General features: G+C 35.7%; 1 protein-coding gene across 2 annotated transcripts in view; it reads right to left on the bottom strand.

Annotated features, from left to right (window-relative positions):
* Positions 1–17,322, bottom strand: part of IBTK (inhibitor of Bruton tyrosine kinase) — a 116,869-nt gene that overhangs the window by 56,689 nt on the left and 42,858 nt on the right. For both annotated transcript variants that reach the window (XM_037843295.1, XM_037843296.1), the window contains exons 19-20: positions 6,298–6,358; positions 5,612–5,733 (exon numbers count right to left, since the gene is read on the bottom strand). In XM_037843295.1, coding sequence (XP_037699223.1) covers positions 5,612–5,733; positions 6,298–6,358 — 183 coding nt within the window. The remainder of the gene's footprint in view (positions 1–5,611; positions 5,734–6,297; positions 6,359–17,322) is intronic.

Raw genomic sequence — 17,322 nt, 5'->3', positions numbered from 1 at the left:
CTTTTTTGATAAAAACACTTCAAAAGATAGAAATAGAAGGAAACTACCTTAACATGATCAAAGACATATATAAAAAACTCACAGCTAAAATCATACTCAGTCTTGAGTCTGAAAGCTTTCCCTCTATCATCAGGAACAAGACAAGGATACCCACTGTCACCACTGTTATTTAACATTGTGCTAAAAAGTTCTAACTAGAGCAGTTAGGCAACAAAATAAATAAAAGGCATCCAAATTGGAAAGGAAAAAGTAAAACTCACAATTTGCAGACAACATGATCCTATACTTAGAAAATGCTCCCCTCCCCAAAAAAACACAATAAAGCTACTTGAGCTAATGAGTTCAGCAAAGTAGAGGGATACAAGGTCGACACACAAAATCAGGGGTGTTTCTATACACTAGTAATGAGCTATCCACGGAGTTAATCAAGAAAAAAATTTCATTTACAATAGCAACCAAAAGAATAAATATCTAGAAAGAAAACTCACCAAAGATGTAAAGGAGCTGTATAAAGAAAACTATAAAACATTGCTGAAAGAAATCAAAGACCTAAATAAATGGAAAGACTTTCCATGTTCATGGATTGGAAGGCTAAATTTCGTTAAAATGTGAAATCTACCCAGACCGATCTACAGATTCAATGCAATACAAATCAAAATTCCAATAGCCTACTTTGTAGAAATGGAAAAGCCAATTATCAAATTTATTTAGAAGTGTAAGGGGCCTAGAATAGTCAAAAACATCTTTAAAAAGAAGAATGAAGTGGGAGGACTCACACTTCCTGACTCTAAAGCATATTAAGCAGCCACATAGTCAAAACATCGTGGTACTGGCATAAAGATAGACGTATCAATCAATGAAATCAAATTGAGAATTCAGAAATACACCGAAGACGGACATATCAATCAGCGAAATCAAACTGAGAATTCAGAAATACACCCTTACATCTAGAGTTAATTGATTTTTGACAAGCTGCCAAGTACACACTCAACTGGGACAGAACAGTCTTCTTGAATAAATGGTGCTGAGAGAACTGGATACCTATCTCCAAAAAAACTGAAAGAGGAAGCCTATCTCACACTCTATATAAAAATTAACTAAAAATTGATCAAAGACCTAAATAAAAGAACCAGTACTATAAAACTCCTAGAAGAAATATAAGGAAGCATCTTCAAGATCTAGTGAGAGACAGTAACTTCTTAGACCTTACATTCAAAGCACAAGCAATGAAAGAAAAAAAACAGAGAAATGGGACCTCCTCAAAACCAAATACTTCCGTGCTTCAAAGGACTTTGTGGGTAAACCTGTCGGTCCCTGGAGCTTCAGGTGTCTGTCTGGCACCTGGGACTTGGAGCCAGAGTTCAGTAGCTGTGTCAGCATTGCCCCATGAAGCAAATGTTAAAGAGGCTGAAAAGGAGATCAGACTTCGATTGGAGATATGAACGAAATGGACTTGGTTAAGACTGGAGTAGATCAGACTAAAGGATAGAGGACGATACTGACTATGTTTTAAAACTTCGGTTCCTGTGTGGAACCAAAGGAGGAGATATTTATTTGTTGGAAAATCTGTATTTTCTGTAGCACACCATATAATTTAACTTGTATGGTTAGTTTACCCAAATACCATAATTACATGGAACTTTGAACAGGGAATGAGATCAGGTTGGTTTGTATAGGATAGTCTGAAGCCCTGATGCATTGCAGAGCAATTTGGACAGAGAATAAAAAGTATTTTCAAATACTCCTTGAGGGACTGGGGGAAAATGTGGAAATATTAAACTTCCTCACCTGGGGAATTCCTGATATTCTCCCAAGTATTGGGGACTACCAGTTTAGTAGGTTGAGACCTCGATCTTGGGGCTTGCCCTTATGAAGCTTGTTACTGTAAAGGGGAGACCAGGCCTATTTTTAACTGTGCCTAAGAGTCACCCCCAGAGAACCTCTTTTATTGCTCAGATGTGGCCTTTCTCTCTAAGCCAACTCAGCAGGTGGACTTGCTGCCTTCACTGCTACATGGGACATGACTCTCCCAGGGGTGTAGGTCTCCTTGGCAATGTGGGACATGACTCCTGGAGATGAGCATGGACCCAGCATTGCAGGATTGAGAAAGCCTTCTGGACCAAGAGGGGGAAGATAAATGGAACAAAATAAAGTTTCAGTGGCCGAGAGATTTATAATGGAGTTGAGAGGTCATTATGGAGGTTACTCTTATGCATTATATAGATATTCCCTTTTAGTTCTTAGCTTATTAGAACAGCTAGGAGGAAATATCTGAAACCGTTGAACTGCAATCCAGTATCCTTGATTCTTAAAGACAAACATGTAACTATATAGCTTATATGGTGTGACCATGTGAAAGTGAAAACCTTATGGCTCACATTCTCTTTATCCACTGTATGAACAAATAAGTAGAATAATGGGAAAAAAAGTAATTGAATAATAGTGGGGGAGGAGAGGTATGGGATGTTTCAGGTGTTATTTTTTACTTTTATTTTTATTATTTTTACTTTTATTTTTTGGAATAATGAAAATGTTCAAAAATTGATTGTGGTGATGAATGCACAACTATATGATGATACTGTGAACAACTGTTGTATGCTCTGGATGACTGTATAGTAAAAAAAAGGCGGAGAGGTGAAGGCAGCAGACTCAGTGGGAGAAAATATTTGGAAACCACGTATCTGATAATGGTTTGATATCCAGAATATATAAAGAAATCCTAATACTCAACAATAAAAAGACAAACAACTCAATTAAAAACTGGGTCAAAGATGTGAATAGACATTTTTCCATGGACGAAATATAAATGGCTAAAAAGTACACAAAAAGGTGCTCAGTTTCCTTAGCTATTAGGGAAATGCAGATTAAAACCACAATGAGATATTATTTCACACCTACTAGAAGGGCCACTATTAAATAAACAGGAAAGTACAAGTGCTAGAGAGGATGTGGAGAAATACAAACACTTATTCACTGCTGGTGGGAATGTAAAACGGTACAAGGACTAAGAATAGAGTAGCCTTACAACCCAGCAATCCCGCTAGTCAGTATATACCCAGAAGATCTGAAAGCAGGGACACTAACAGACATTTGCACACTGATGTTCACAGCACCATTATTCACAATTGCCAAAAGATGGAAACAACCCAAGTGTCCATCAATAGAAAAATGGATAAACAAAATGTATATACATATGATGGAATATTATTCAGCAGTAAGAAGGAATGAAGTCCTGAAGCATGCGACAACATGGATGAACCTTGAGGGCATTATGTTGAGTGAAACAAGTCAGGCACAAAAAGACAAATATTGTATGATGTCACGAATATGAACTAATTATAATATATAAACTCACAGACATATAGTCTAGAATATAGGTTATCAGGATATAGAATGAGGCTAGAGAATGGGCAGCAGTTGCTTAATGCACACAAAATTTTTAACCAGGTCAAACTTAAATGTTTGGAAATTGATAGAGGTGACAGCATCCCATTATTGTGAGTACAATTAACAGTGCTGAACTGTGGGTGAATGTGGTATAAAGTTTAGAGTCATGTGTGTCACCAGAAGGAAAGCTGGAGGTTAAAACATGGGAATGTGTAACAGTGAATCTTGTGGTTGACAATGTCCACAATTAACTGTATAAATATAAAAAAGTTCTTTCATGAACTAGAACAAATGTATGACATTATTAGAAGGAGTTAATAATAGAGGGGTATATGGGAAAGAATACACCTATTGCAAACCATGGACTACAGTTAACAGTAATATCTTAATGTTCTTTCATCAACAGTAACAAATGTACCACACCAATACTAGAGGTCAATAATGGGGGATAGGGGGTAAAGGGTATGGGATGTTTTGGATAAAGGGTATGGGATATTTAGTTTTATTTCTTTTTCTGGAGTAATGAAAATGTTCCAAAATTTATTATGGTGATGAATGCAGATCTATGTGATGATACTGTGAGCCACTGATTGTACACTTTGGATGGATTATATAGTGTGTGAATATAGCTCAATAAAAAATACGATAAAAATAATAAGAAGTTAGAGAAGAAACAGCAGAACTTTGGATTTTCACAACCAAAAAACAGTCTTTCGGTCAAAGAGAAAACATGTAAGGATATACATTCTCCAGTCACATCTACCTAGGTAGCCCTGAGCAAATTACCCTAATTTCATGGGATTCAGGGTGATACTACCACTTGTCCTAACCCTAGCATTTTCTGGTGAAAGTTGAAAACAAGATAGTATATAGGAAAATACCCTGAAAAATTAAATGCACACATTCACAAACAAGCTATTATGAACTATGACCTTGAACTAGAAATATTTGGTGATAACTTTTTAAATAATTTCAGAGAACGGGTTCTACTTATCAGGAAAGGGAAAATAAAATATCTGAGGACAACTGTTTTATTTTACTTTAAAAATTATAGATGTTATTATATATTTCATTCACAGCTACAAAGGCCAGCAGTGAAGACTATTATTTTGTAAAAGATAGCAAGAGATTTATATCAAAGTCAATATAACAATTTTCATAATTTTAATATAATTACATGTCATATATCTTAGTCAGATATCTGTAATTTCAAGTATCCCAAATACTACCAAACTCTAGAAAAAAAGGTTTAAAAAAAAAAATCTCTGGAACCCAAGAAGCAGTCTTTGATAGAATTACAGTTGGTTATGTAGAGTAAATGACTTGAAAACCTCAAGATTTCACTTAATACCAAACAGATAGAAAGTAACCCTGTAACCAGTTGGTAAGTAAGCCTAAAGAACTGAATGGAAATTCTCTGCAGTGCTTGTCAAAGGTTGGCCCTAATAAAGGGGGATTATGTAGAACCCAAGATATTCTGTTGGAGGACCCCCAAATATCAGTCACTATAGGTCATATTTCTTAAATTTCTCTAGAAAGGAATCTTTTCAGAATGGGAATTCATCTGTAGCTGGTGTCTCTGGAGCCTCTCTGGTTCAGCTCTCCAGAAAAGAACCTCTAGTCTTCTGCCAAGGTGGAGGAGGGGCAGTCACTTGGTTAGATGGGGTTCAAGAAAGGATCAGAGATCTATGCTCCTTAAAATAATTTCAAAAAGTTCTTATCTAAGTCCAACCACTCCCCCTTGTTTTCATAAACCTGGTACCACTAATTCTTAAGCCTTTCCATTATTCTGTTTTAGCTTTTTCTGTTCTAAGTCAGTCACCGTTTGGCAACCACTTTCCAACTTCCAAAATGGATAATCTCTTTTGATTGCTCTTCTCTCCTTTCCTGTTCTCTCTACTTCAGTGCAATATACTTTTTTTATTTCTTCACTGTAATCTCAGAGGAATTTGGCAAGGTGGCCAAGATAATGCACTTATTCAACCCAACATGTTTAACCCAAAGGCTACATTTCTTTAAAATTTATATTTTAAATTTGCTAGATCTGTAATTATTAATTAGGCATTTACTTTGTATTATAACAAGGCTAAGAATGAATACAAACCCATAGTTGTTATGTAAGGTCTTTCAGTTTTTAAATCTTTGTTAATAGAGTCCAAGTTTGGGAGGAAAGGGAAGAAAGGAAGGAAAGGAAGAAGAGAAAAAAAAAGAAAATAGAGCTCACGTATAATTTTGTTCTGTATTTATTTCTTCTTTCAAAAAAATATCTCTCTCTTCCATATCCAAGTAGCTAATATCTGGTCCATCCTGATATGGTGTAATGACTCTTCTATCCATTGCTGGAATCTACAGAAGAAAAAGATGTCATGTTTTAAAACACAAAATTTATAAAGATTTTAAAATAAGAGGTATAACATTCCATTTGTTTCAACATGTGGTGACATTAACTAGAAATAGTCTAGAATGCCTTATAACTTCCTAAGTTTACAACATGGTGAGAAAATTCTGATTAAATTGATTAAACAATCTATTCTGAAAAACTGTCAAAAAAGAAACTTGAAAACAAACTCCACTGTATTGTTAAATACAGATTAGCCCCTTCTTAGAGATTATCTGAATCCAAGTTTTTGTACTGTCTTGATCACTGGTAAATGAAGAAAGACTCTTTCTGAAGCTCTCAATAATTTTCATTTATAATGAAATTAAAATAGATATTAATTTTATCATTAAATAGATCTTTTACCACATTTATCTGTGGGACCTGTAAAGAAATTCTATGTCCTCATTTTTAAAAAGATCCTAATGTATTAGAATTCATTAGGAAATTACTCCAATGGGAAGTCTGACCTACTATACTGCTGTAGTTGGTAATATAATAGCCAGGCTTCACTGATAAAATACAAGCCTTACCATTTTTCGGTAAAACACAGAAAGATCTTTCAATACATCATCACTTAAAACATCAAGAGACCTAAAAAATAGGATACAAAATTCTATCTTAATACTCAAGTGACTTAATAACTCTCAGGATTTTCTAATTATTTTATATTTCATATTACCAAATAAGTAACAAAGCTATTTTTTAAGCACTATATACAGCGGCTTCAACAAATTCATTTTGCATGTCGGCATAGTTATATATTACACACTTCAAATAAACATCAAACAAATTAGACAAATATCTCGAATAAAAGTCAAGCAACTCTTACAAATAAGGGAACAAAGAATCTTTTCTATTATAGAGAAAAATCAAGTATTTGTTTCCAACCTTCATTTTCCACAAATTATAATCTTTAACTACAGAAAAGTATCATATTGACAGAACAATGGCCTAAGTATAGGGATATCTGGATTCTATCTAGGATTAGCAGTGCTACCAACTACCTACATGACTCTGAGAAACTTACTTTGCCTCTCTAGGTTTTAGTATCTTCATGTGTAAACTCAGGTTTGGACTAGATCACTGGTATTCAAACTACACTTCAAGGAACTCTCAGGTGGTGAAGAGGTAGTTTCAGGCATCAATGAAAATCGAAGTTAAGGTTTACATTCTAAAATATATTTTAAACTATTTTTACAACTAGGACAAAACAACTTACATATTCAAATCTGTAAAATAATTTTTAACACTTTGAGGATGACTGATGCATTGATTGTGATGCTAAGTCAATTTTGATGCAGCTCTCCTTTCCCTAACATCTCTGTGCATTTATTTACTCTTCTAGCAAACATATCCTTGATTAGAAATGGCTAAATTTGTACAAGTCTTTGTTTTAATCCAAGTTTTACATGTCTACTGACGTAAAGTTTTGTATAAGTAGGTACACAATCACAGTACATGTGCTGTCCTCAATTAAAAGGCCGAGTTGAAACATCAGTCACTACATATTAGTTAAGCAAGAATAGCATGGAGGCATTGTTTATCAATACTTTATTTTAGACAGAACTGATGCTTGTTTTATGTTTTGGTTAACTCCTTTCTGACAAACTCAATTGGATTGTCATACTTTGGGATGCAGGGTAATAAAACTATGAATAGAGCTACAAACAATGCCAGCATATGCTGAAACTCTGGCTGGGTTCTGACACTAAGATATCAGAAGTATTTTTAAATGGCATTGTTTAACACATCATAACATTAATTTCCATTTGAAAAGCATTTTTCATGAAATAAAAGTCTTCAACTGCCAAAATAATTGTCTCCAAATTGAACCTTAAGTGGCAATTACTAAGAATCTGTTAGTGATTCACTTCCAAAAAAACAGAACACTTTTTCCTCAATCATGTTTTGGAATTAATTTCATTAATCATTCTGATGTTGAAAGGTGGATTATCAAAAAACTGATACCATTTATAACATATACATGAATTAAGATTTTCTCAATTCTTAGCCATATTAAAACAAAAACTGTTTCCAGTGTTTTCTTACCTGTAAAATGAGTATATAACAGAATCAACATATAAGATTTTTATAAGAATTAACTGAATTAATCTATGAAATAGTTTTAGAGAGCTGCCTGGCACATAGTATGTTCTAAGTATCACTTGTTGTTGTTATTAATATTATTGAAATAAACGGTTACTGAGATTTAACTGCAAACTGACACCAAGAATTCTAAGCTCAAATTTCTATATTCACCAAAACGTTTTTCTCACCATTGACTTTATAGTGAGTAAATGTAATAAAATTGACTTTATATTTAAAAACGTTATTAAATTATTTCATTAAAAAACAATTCTGCCTTCCTATAAGTATGCCTAGAGGCACCTCCAGAGAACCTCTTTTGTTGCTCAGATGTGCCTTTCTCTCTTTAAGCCCAACTCAGCAAATAAATTCATTAACCTCCCTCCTACGTGGGGTATGACTCCCAGGGGAGTAAATCTCCCTGGGGACATGGGACACAACTGGCCCTGGCATCGAGGGACTGAAAATACCTTCTTGACCAAAAAGGGGAAAAGAAAGGTAACAAAATAAGGTTACAGTGGCTAAGAGATTTCAAATAGAGTTGAGAGGCTATCATAAAGGTTTCTCCTATGCAAGCTCCAGCTAGATATCCCAAATAGCCACAGTTTGCCAAGCTCTAACCAACAGGAGTCCCGAAATACCGTTCCTATCTGAGATTCTATAAAAGTTTCACTCACTAAGTTTATATTTCAGAAACTTAAATCCACCAGAGTGCTCCTTTGCCAGACCAGGCCTAAAACCCAGAGGCAACAGCATCTGTAAGAACAACTATCAGATCCAGCCCTCATCCCCATAATGTTGACACCCTTTTCAATATGAACAAGTTAGGGTGGTCTCTACCTAGACACCCCTGAAGATCGAGAAAGTGATTAAATGAGAGGAAGGAGTAGCAACACACAAGATAGGATTTAACAAAGGATTACGAATACTAAATCTTTACATAAATGTTTTTTTTAGATGCTAGGGTATTAGAATAGCTGTAAGGAAATAACTGAAAAGGTGGAACTATAACCCTTAACATTCTTTGAAATTTGCTCTATAGCTACTTGTTAAATTATACTTCGAAAGTTATCACCTTTCTGTACATATCTTACATTTCACAATCAGGAAAAGAACTGAAACTGGAATGGTAACCCAAAACATCTTTGAAATTACCTATATAACTACCTGTTAAATTGTACTTTGAAACTTATCACCTGTCTGTATATATGTTATATTTTACAATATTCTTTCCACCCAGGTAAACATTGGTGTAATATAAAACACTAATTTATAAAACAAGGCATATGTAATCAATTGATTTTTTAATAAAATGGACCATTTTTCAAAAGGAACATTCATCACTCATTGATAGCTATGTAAAGGTTTCAATGTATACATCAGCTTGCAACAAACTAGATGAACTAAATTTTACAGGCCATCTACTGCTGCCTAATTTTGATCAAAGAATATATAATAGCAGTGACATCATCAACATGGCAACGTAAACGGCTGCCAAAAACTTCTTCCCAGATATTCAGCGAGAAAGGGAGATAACCCTGACTTGTTCAGAACTCTGGAGGAGGATATGGATGGGAGAAAGATCCTACAGATGAGAAACTGAAGAAGAGAGATATGAGGTAGGAGAACTTCGTTACAGACCAGCGCGTCCTCTCTCCTCCCCCTCACATGGTCACACACAGCATGGAAGGAACACAGAACCAGCTGGTTCTGCAGTTAGGATTCCTCTCACCTCCCACCAGGGACACAGACTAAAAAAAGTCACTCACAGCAGTGAGACAGATCCCCATCATTTGGAGATCAAGGGCTTGGGGGAGGACATTTCAAGGCCCAGATCAATGAGGGACGAAGAGTCTGAGAAAATGTGGGCGCATGACATTTCTAGCTGTGAGTTTGAAAGCCATTCCCCCACCCCTTAAGGAACATAGTAGCCAGCTGCCCAATACTTGACTGGGGGATGGCTGGAAACTGTGGCAGCTGGGAGAATCCTCTGCCACAGAGGGAGTGGAGAACACAGCCCCACATTGAGTCAGACTTTACCAGCAAAGTAAGGATACAGAAAACCTGCAGATTCAGCCGTGCCCAGTCAGACAAGGGCACCAGGAGGCAACTCAGCACCACCCAGACAGACTCAGCTGGGCTCTAAAAAGTAATTTAGCCCCACCTAGCAAGATTCACCCGGGCTCCAAGAGGTAATTCAGATCTGCCCAGCTGGACTCAGCCAGGCTACAAAAGGTAATTCACCCCACCCAGCCAGACACACTGAGCTCCAAGAGGTAATTCAGCCTCACCTGGTCAGACACAGCCTCAGATCCAGAAGGTAAACACCTTCTGAGGACAATTAAGTCAGCGAACAGCGCCATCTTCTAGGCAGACCGTAAAGTGTAAGGGAATTTGAGGACTTCTCAGAATCGCTCTAGACCTTCTCCCAGTCCCAGTGGAACTGTTCTACACCCCCTGCCCAGGAAACCAGCCTTGTTTAAGTTGAGAAATATGAACGACCCAACAATTAAAGGAGTGCTCTAAAACAAACCCAGGGCTTGCTGGCTTGCAAAAAATGGAACACCACTGGGAGCCAGCAGACTTGTTTTACTCAAACACAGAGAACTCACTGTAGTGCACAGTGCCTACCCCCAGAGGCAGGCTGCTGTGGGTACCTGGTTACAGGAAGATACTGGGGGACAGAGACACATATAGGCAGGGCAAGAACCAGAATAACACGAGCTAAAAAATTGTGATCAGTTAAACAGAAGCTATATTAGAGGTCTAGAATATGTTGAACTGAATGCCAAATAAAAATAGTGAATGAAGACAACAAAAAGAAAATCCAAAGTAAAAGAGTGAGAATGACTTCTAGAGTAAGCTAATCAAGGAAATCAATGCCTAGATGCCAACAAAAAGTTACGAGTCACACCAGGAAAAACAAAGATATGGCCCAGTCAAAGGAATAAACTAACACTTTAAATGAGTTACAGGAGTTGAAACAACTAATTAAAGAGGTTCAAAAAAAACATGCTAAATCAATTCAAAAATCAAATCAATGAGCAGAGGGAAGACATGGCAAAAGAGAGGAAGGATATAAAGAAGACAATGGGCGGACATAAGAAAGAACTCAAAAGTTTGGGAAAAAAAAACAAATGGCAGAACTTATGTGAATGAAAGACACAATAGAAGAGATGAAAAACACAATGGAGACTTATAACACCAGATTTGAAGGGGCAGAAGAAAGGGTTAGTGAACTAGAGGACAAAACATCTGTAATCCTACCCACAAAAGAACAGATAGAGAAAAGAATGGAAAAATATGAGCAATTTCTCAAGGAACTGAATGACAGCATGAAGCACACGAATATACATGTCAATGGGTGTCCCAGAAGGAGAAGAGAAGGGAAAAGGGGCAGAAAGAATATTACAGGAAATAATCACTGAAAATTTTCCATTTCTTATGAAAGATATAAAATTACAAATCCAAAAAGCGCACTGTACCCCAAACAGAATAGACCCAAATAGACCTACGCCAAGACACTTAATAATCAGATCATCAAATGTCAAAGTCAAAGAAGAATTCTGAAAGCAGCAAGAGAAAAGCGATCCATCACATACAAGGGACGCTCAAGAAGACTATGGGCAGATTTCTGAGCAGAAATCATAGAGGCGAGAAGGCAATGGTATGATATATTTAAAATACTGAAAGAGAAAAACTGCTAAACAAGAATTCCATATCCAGCAAAACAGTCTTTCAAAAATGTGGGAGAATTTAAAATATTTTCTGACAGACACTGACAGTTTCTGAGAAAGAGATCTGCTTTACAAGAAATACTAAAGGGAGTATTACAGGCTGATAGGAAAAGACAAGAGAGAGAGTTTTGGAGAAGAGGGTAGAAATTAAGACTATCAAGAAAGGTAAAAGAGAGAAAAAAATAAGATGTAACATAAAATCAAAAAGACAAAATGGTAGAAAGTACAGCCTTTACAATAATAACATTAAATGTTAATGGAGTAAACTCCACAATAAAAAGACAGACTGGCAGAACGGATTAGAAAACAGGACCCAACTATACGCTATCTACAAAAGACTCACCTTAGACACAAGTACAGAATAGATAGAAAGTGAAAGGTTGGAAAAAGATATTTCATACAAACAACAACCAAAAGAGTAGGGGTAGCTATATTAATATCAGACAAATTTGACTTCATGTAAAACAATTACAAGAGACAAAGAAGGGAACTATGCATTAATAAAAGGGAGAATTCACCAAGAAGACATAAAAATCATAAATATTTACGCACCAAGCCAGAGTGCCCCAAAATACACGAGGTGAACACTGACAACACTGAAGGGAGAAGTAGACACCTCCACAATATTTGGAGACTTCAATGCAATATTCTCATCAATGGACATAACATCCAGACGGAGGATCAATAAGGAGATGTTGAATAGTACATTAAATGAACTAGACTTAACAGACATTTACAGAACACTACACCCCATAACAGCAGAATACACTTTTTTCTCAAGTGCACATGGTACATTCTCCAGGATTGATCACATGTTGGGTCAAAAAGCAAGTCTCAATAAATTAAAAAATATTGATAGTATACAAAACATTTTCTCAGATCATAATGGAATGAAGTTGGAAATAAATAACAGGCAGAAGGTTGGAAAATTCACAAATACATGGAGGCTGAGCAACATACTCTTAGACAACCAGTGGATCAAGGAAGAAATTACAAGAGAAGTCAGTAAATATCTAGAGGCAAATAACAATGAAAACAGAACATATCAAAACTTATGGGATGCAGCAAAGGCGATTCTGAAAGAGAAATTTATTGCCCTAGATGCCTATATGAAAAAAAGAAGACAGAGGAAAAATCAAGCAGTTAACTGTTCACCTGGAGTATCTAGAGAAAAAAACAGCAAACTAACCCCAAAGCAAATGGAAGGAAGAAATAACAAAGGTAAGAGCAGAAATAAATGAAATTAAGAACATGAAAACAATAAAGAGAATCAACAAAACCAGAAGCTGGTTCTTTGAGAAAATCAATAAAATCAATGGACTCTTAGCTAGGCTAACAAAAAAAGAGAAAGAGAGAGAGAGAGTGAGAGAGAGACAGAGACAGAGACGGAGAGAGAGGATGCAAATAAATAAAATCAGAAATGGGAAAGGGGACATAACCACTGACTCCACGGAAATAAAGGAGATAATGTGACGACACTATGAGCAACTACATGCTAACAAACTAGACAACTTAAACAAAATAGACAACTGCCTAGAAAAGCACAAACAACAAATGCTGACCCAAGAAGAAACAGACGACCTCAACAAACCAATCACAAGTAAAGAGACTGAATTAGTCTTCAAAAAAGCTCCCTAAAAAGAAAAGTCCAGGACCAGAAGGCTTTACATGTGAATTCAATCAAGCATGCAAGAAAGAATTAATACCAATCCTGCTACAACTCATCAAAAAAAAAAAAAAAAAAAAAAATTGAAGAGGAAGGAAAGCTACCTAACTCACTCTATGAAGCCAACATCACCCTAATACCAAAGCCAAAGATATTACAAGAACAGAAACTTACAGACCAATCTCTTTAATAAATATAGATGCAAAAAATCCTCAAGAAAATACTTGCCAATCAAATCCAGCAGCACATTAAAAGAATTATCCACCATGACCAAGTGGGATTTACTCCAGGTATGCAAGGCTAGTTCAACACTGAAAATCAATTAATGTAATACACCATAACAATAAATCAAAGCAAAAAACCACACGATCTCTCACTCAATGCAGAAAAGGCATCTGACAAAATTCAACATTGTTTCTTGCTGAAAACACTCAAAAGAATAGGAATAGAAGAGATCTTTCTCAATAAGATAAAGGCAATATATGAAAAACCCAAAACTAACATCAGACTCAATGCAGAAAGACTGAAAGCTTCCCCACTAAGATCAGGAACAAGACAAGGATGCCTGCTGTCACAATTGTTATTCAACACTGTGCTGGAAGTTCTAATAGAGCAATTAGGTAAGAAAAAGAAATAAAAGGCATTCAAATTGAAGAGGAAGAAGTAAAACTTTCACTGTTTGCAGATGACATGATCCTATATGTAGAAAACCCAGAAAAATCAATGGCAAAACTATTAGAGCTAATAAATGAATATACCAAAGTGGCAGACTACAAGATCAACACACAAAATCAGTAGTGTTCCTATATACCAGTAATGCACAACATGAGGAGGAAATCAAGAAAAAAAATTTCATTTACAATAGCAACCAAAAGAATCAAGTATTTAGGAATTAACTTAACCAAGGCCACAAAAGACCTATACACAGAAAAGCATAAGAAATTGCAAAAATGCAATTTCTAAAAAAATGCAAGAACATACCATTGTCATGCATTGGAAGACTAAATATAGTTAAGAAGTCAATTCTACCTAAACTTGCTTACAAATTCAATGCAATACCAATTAAAATCCCAACAACTCCAGAAACAATTGAATGCATCAAACCACAGCTCCAGAAATCTCAGAAAACCCCCAACAGGATCAATATAAAACAAACAAACAAAAGTACTTAAGCACCTAATATATAAACTGCCTGAAACCAAAAAAAAAGAGAATCTTGAAGACAGCCAAAGAAAAATGATCTGTTATATAGAGAGGAACAAAAGATAATTAGAGCAGATTACTCAGCAGAAACAATACAAGCCCAGGATAAAATGGACTAATATATTTATAATATCACAAGGAAAAAAATGAAAAAAAAAAACAAACAAAAAAAACTCCCAGTGAATCTAGAATTTTATGCCCAACAAAAATACTTTTCAAAAACAAAGTGAAATAAAGACTTTCAGGGAAACACAAGTAGAGAAAATTTACTGCCAACATACTGGAACTACAGAATATTGAAATAAGTTTTGTACTAAGAATGAATATGATACCAGACAGAAAATTTGACCTACACAAAAAACAAAGCCCTATGGAGATAATTAAAATGAAAAGAAGTATAAACAAAAAAAAAAAAAAAAAAAAAAAAAAAAATCCCAACAACTTACTTTGCAGAAACAGAAAAACCAATTACCAAATTTGTTTGGAATGGCAGAGTGACCCAAATAGCCAAAATTATCTTGAAAAAGAGGAATGAAGTGTGTGAGATCTCACAGTACCTGACTCTGAAGAATAATACAAAGCTACAGTAGTGAAAACAGCATGGTACTGGCATAAAGATAAATACACTAACCAATGGGATCGAATTGAGTGTTCAGAAATAGATTCTCTCATCTATGGACAGTTTTCTTTGATGAGGCAGTCAAGCCATTGCAACTGGGACAGAGCAGCCTCTTCAATAAATGGTGTCTGGAGAACTAGATATCCATTTCCAAAAGAATGAAAGAGGACCCCTATCTCATATCTTATCCAAAAATTAACTTGAAATGGATCAAACACCTAAAAAATTAACTTGAAATGGATCAAACACCTAAACATTAGAGCTAAGACCATAAAATTTTAAGAAGAAAATGTATGGAAGTATCTTAAAGATCTTGTGATAGGAGGTGGTTTCCTAGACCTTACACCCAAAGTGCAAGCAATGAAGGAAGAAACAGATAAATGGGATCTCCTCAAAATTAAACACTTCTGTACATCAAAGAACTTTGTCAGAAGGGTAAAAAGGCAGCCTACACAATGGGAGACAACACTTGGAAACCACATATCAGAAAAGGGTTTAATATCCAAAATACATAAACAGATCCTACAATTCAACAATAAAAAGACAAACAACCCAATTTAAAAATGGGCAAAAGACACGGACAGACACTTTTCTGAAGAAGAACTACAAATGGCTCAAGAATATATGAAAAAGATGATCAACTTCACCAGCTGTTAGGGAAATGCAAATCAAAACCACAATGAGATATCATCTCATACCTACCAGAATGGCCACTATAAACAAAACAGAAAATTACAAGTGTTGGAGAGGATGTGAAGAAAGAGACACAATTTTTCACTGTTGGTGGTAATGCAGAATGGTGCAACCACTATGGAAGGCAGTGTGGCAGTTCCTCAGGAAGCTAAGTATAGAACTGCTATATGATCTGGCAATTCCATTACTAGGTATATACTCAGAGAAACTTAAAGATAAGACACAAACAGACATTTGTAAACCAATGCGTATAGCGGCATTATTCACGATTGCCAAGAGATAACAACCGTCAAATACCCATCAATGGACAAGAGGATAAACAAACTGTGGTATATACATACAATGGAGTATTACGCAGCTGTAAGACAATAAAGTCACAGAGCATATAACAACATGAATGAACCTTGAGGATGTTATGTTGAGGGAAATTAGCCAAAAACAGAAGAACAAATATTCTATGGTCTCATGAATATGAACTAACATTAATTGGCAAACTTTGAGAGTTAAAGCTGAGAACACAGGTTATCAGGAGATAGAAAGAGGGCAGAGATCAGTCATTTGATGCCGCAGGAGTACAGAACGTTCAACAGGATTGACCGTATAGATCCAGAAATGGATAGCACAATACTGTGTGACAGTAGCACAATATTTTAAGTACAATGAACAAAGATGACTTTGAGTAAAATTGAAAGAGGAAGCCTAGGGATATGTATGACATCAGAAAGAAAGATAGAAGATAAAGACTGGGACTAACAGTGAAATCTAGAGTGGTCAGTGATGGTGATTAAACGTACAGATACGAAAATGTTTTTACATGTGGGAGAACAAATGAATGTCAACTCTGTAACGTGTTGAGAATGGGATGGTATAATATAATATATACACATATATGTATTATATAATCAAGGAAAACTAGAGTATATAGTTAACAGTAACATTGTAATATGCTTCCATTAATTGTAACAAAGGCAACATACCAAAGCTAAATGTCTACAAGAAGGTGATATAAGGGAGGGATATAGGATTCTTGGTGGTGGTGTTACTGTCTGACCTTTTTATTTTATTTTTATTCTTTCTTTTATCCTTTTCATTATTCTTAATTCTTTGGGGGGATAATGAATGTGTTCAAGGGCTCACTGTGGTGATGAATGCAAAAATATGTGATGATACTGTGAAAAACTGAATGTATACCGTGGATGACTATACGGATGTGAATATATCTCTATAAAATTGCAAGGGTAAAAATAAGCAGAGGTATACAGATGCTGGAGAAGACATGGAAAGAGGGATATACCTATTCACTGTTGGTGGGGAAGTGGAATGGTGCAGCCCATCTGGAGGGCAGTGAGGTGGCTCTACGAGAAACTAAGTATGGAGTGGCCATAAGATCCGGCAACCTCATTATTGGGTATATACTTGAAAGAACTGAGAGCAGGGTTATGAATGGACATTTGCACACTTGTGTATGGTGGCAGTATTCATGATTTACAATGGATGGAGGCAGCCTAAGGGTACATCAACTGATGAACAGAATGGTGATCAGTGGTATATG

The sequence above is a fragment of the Choloepus didactylus genome, chromosome 7 (genome assembly GCF_015220235.1).
Source record: "Choloepus didactylus isolate mChoDid1 chromosome 7, mChoDid1.pri, whole genome shotgun sequence".
In the NCBI taxonomy this organism is placed as follows: domain Eukaryota; kingdom Metazoa; phylum Chordata; class Mammalia; order Pilosa; family Megalonychidae; genus Choloepus; species Choloepus didactylus.
Note: the sequence above shows the minus strand (reverse complement) of the source record. Positions and strands in the feature narration are given on the sequence as shown.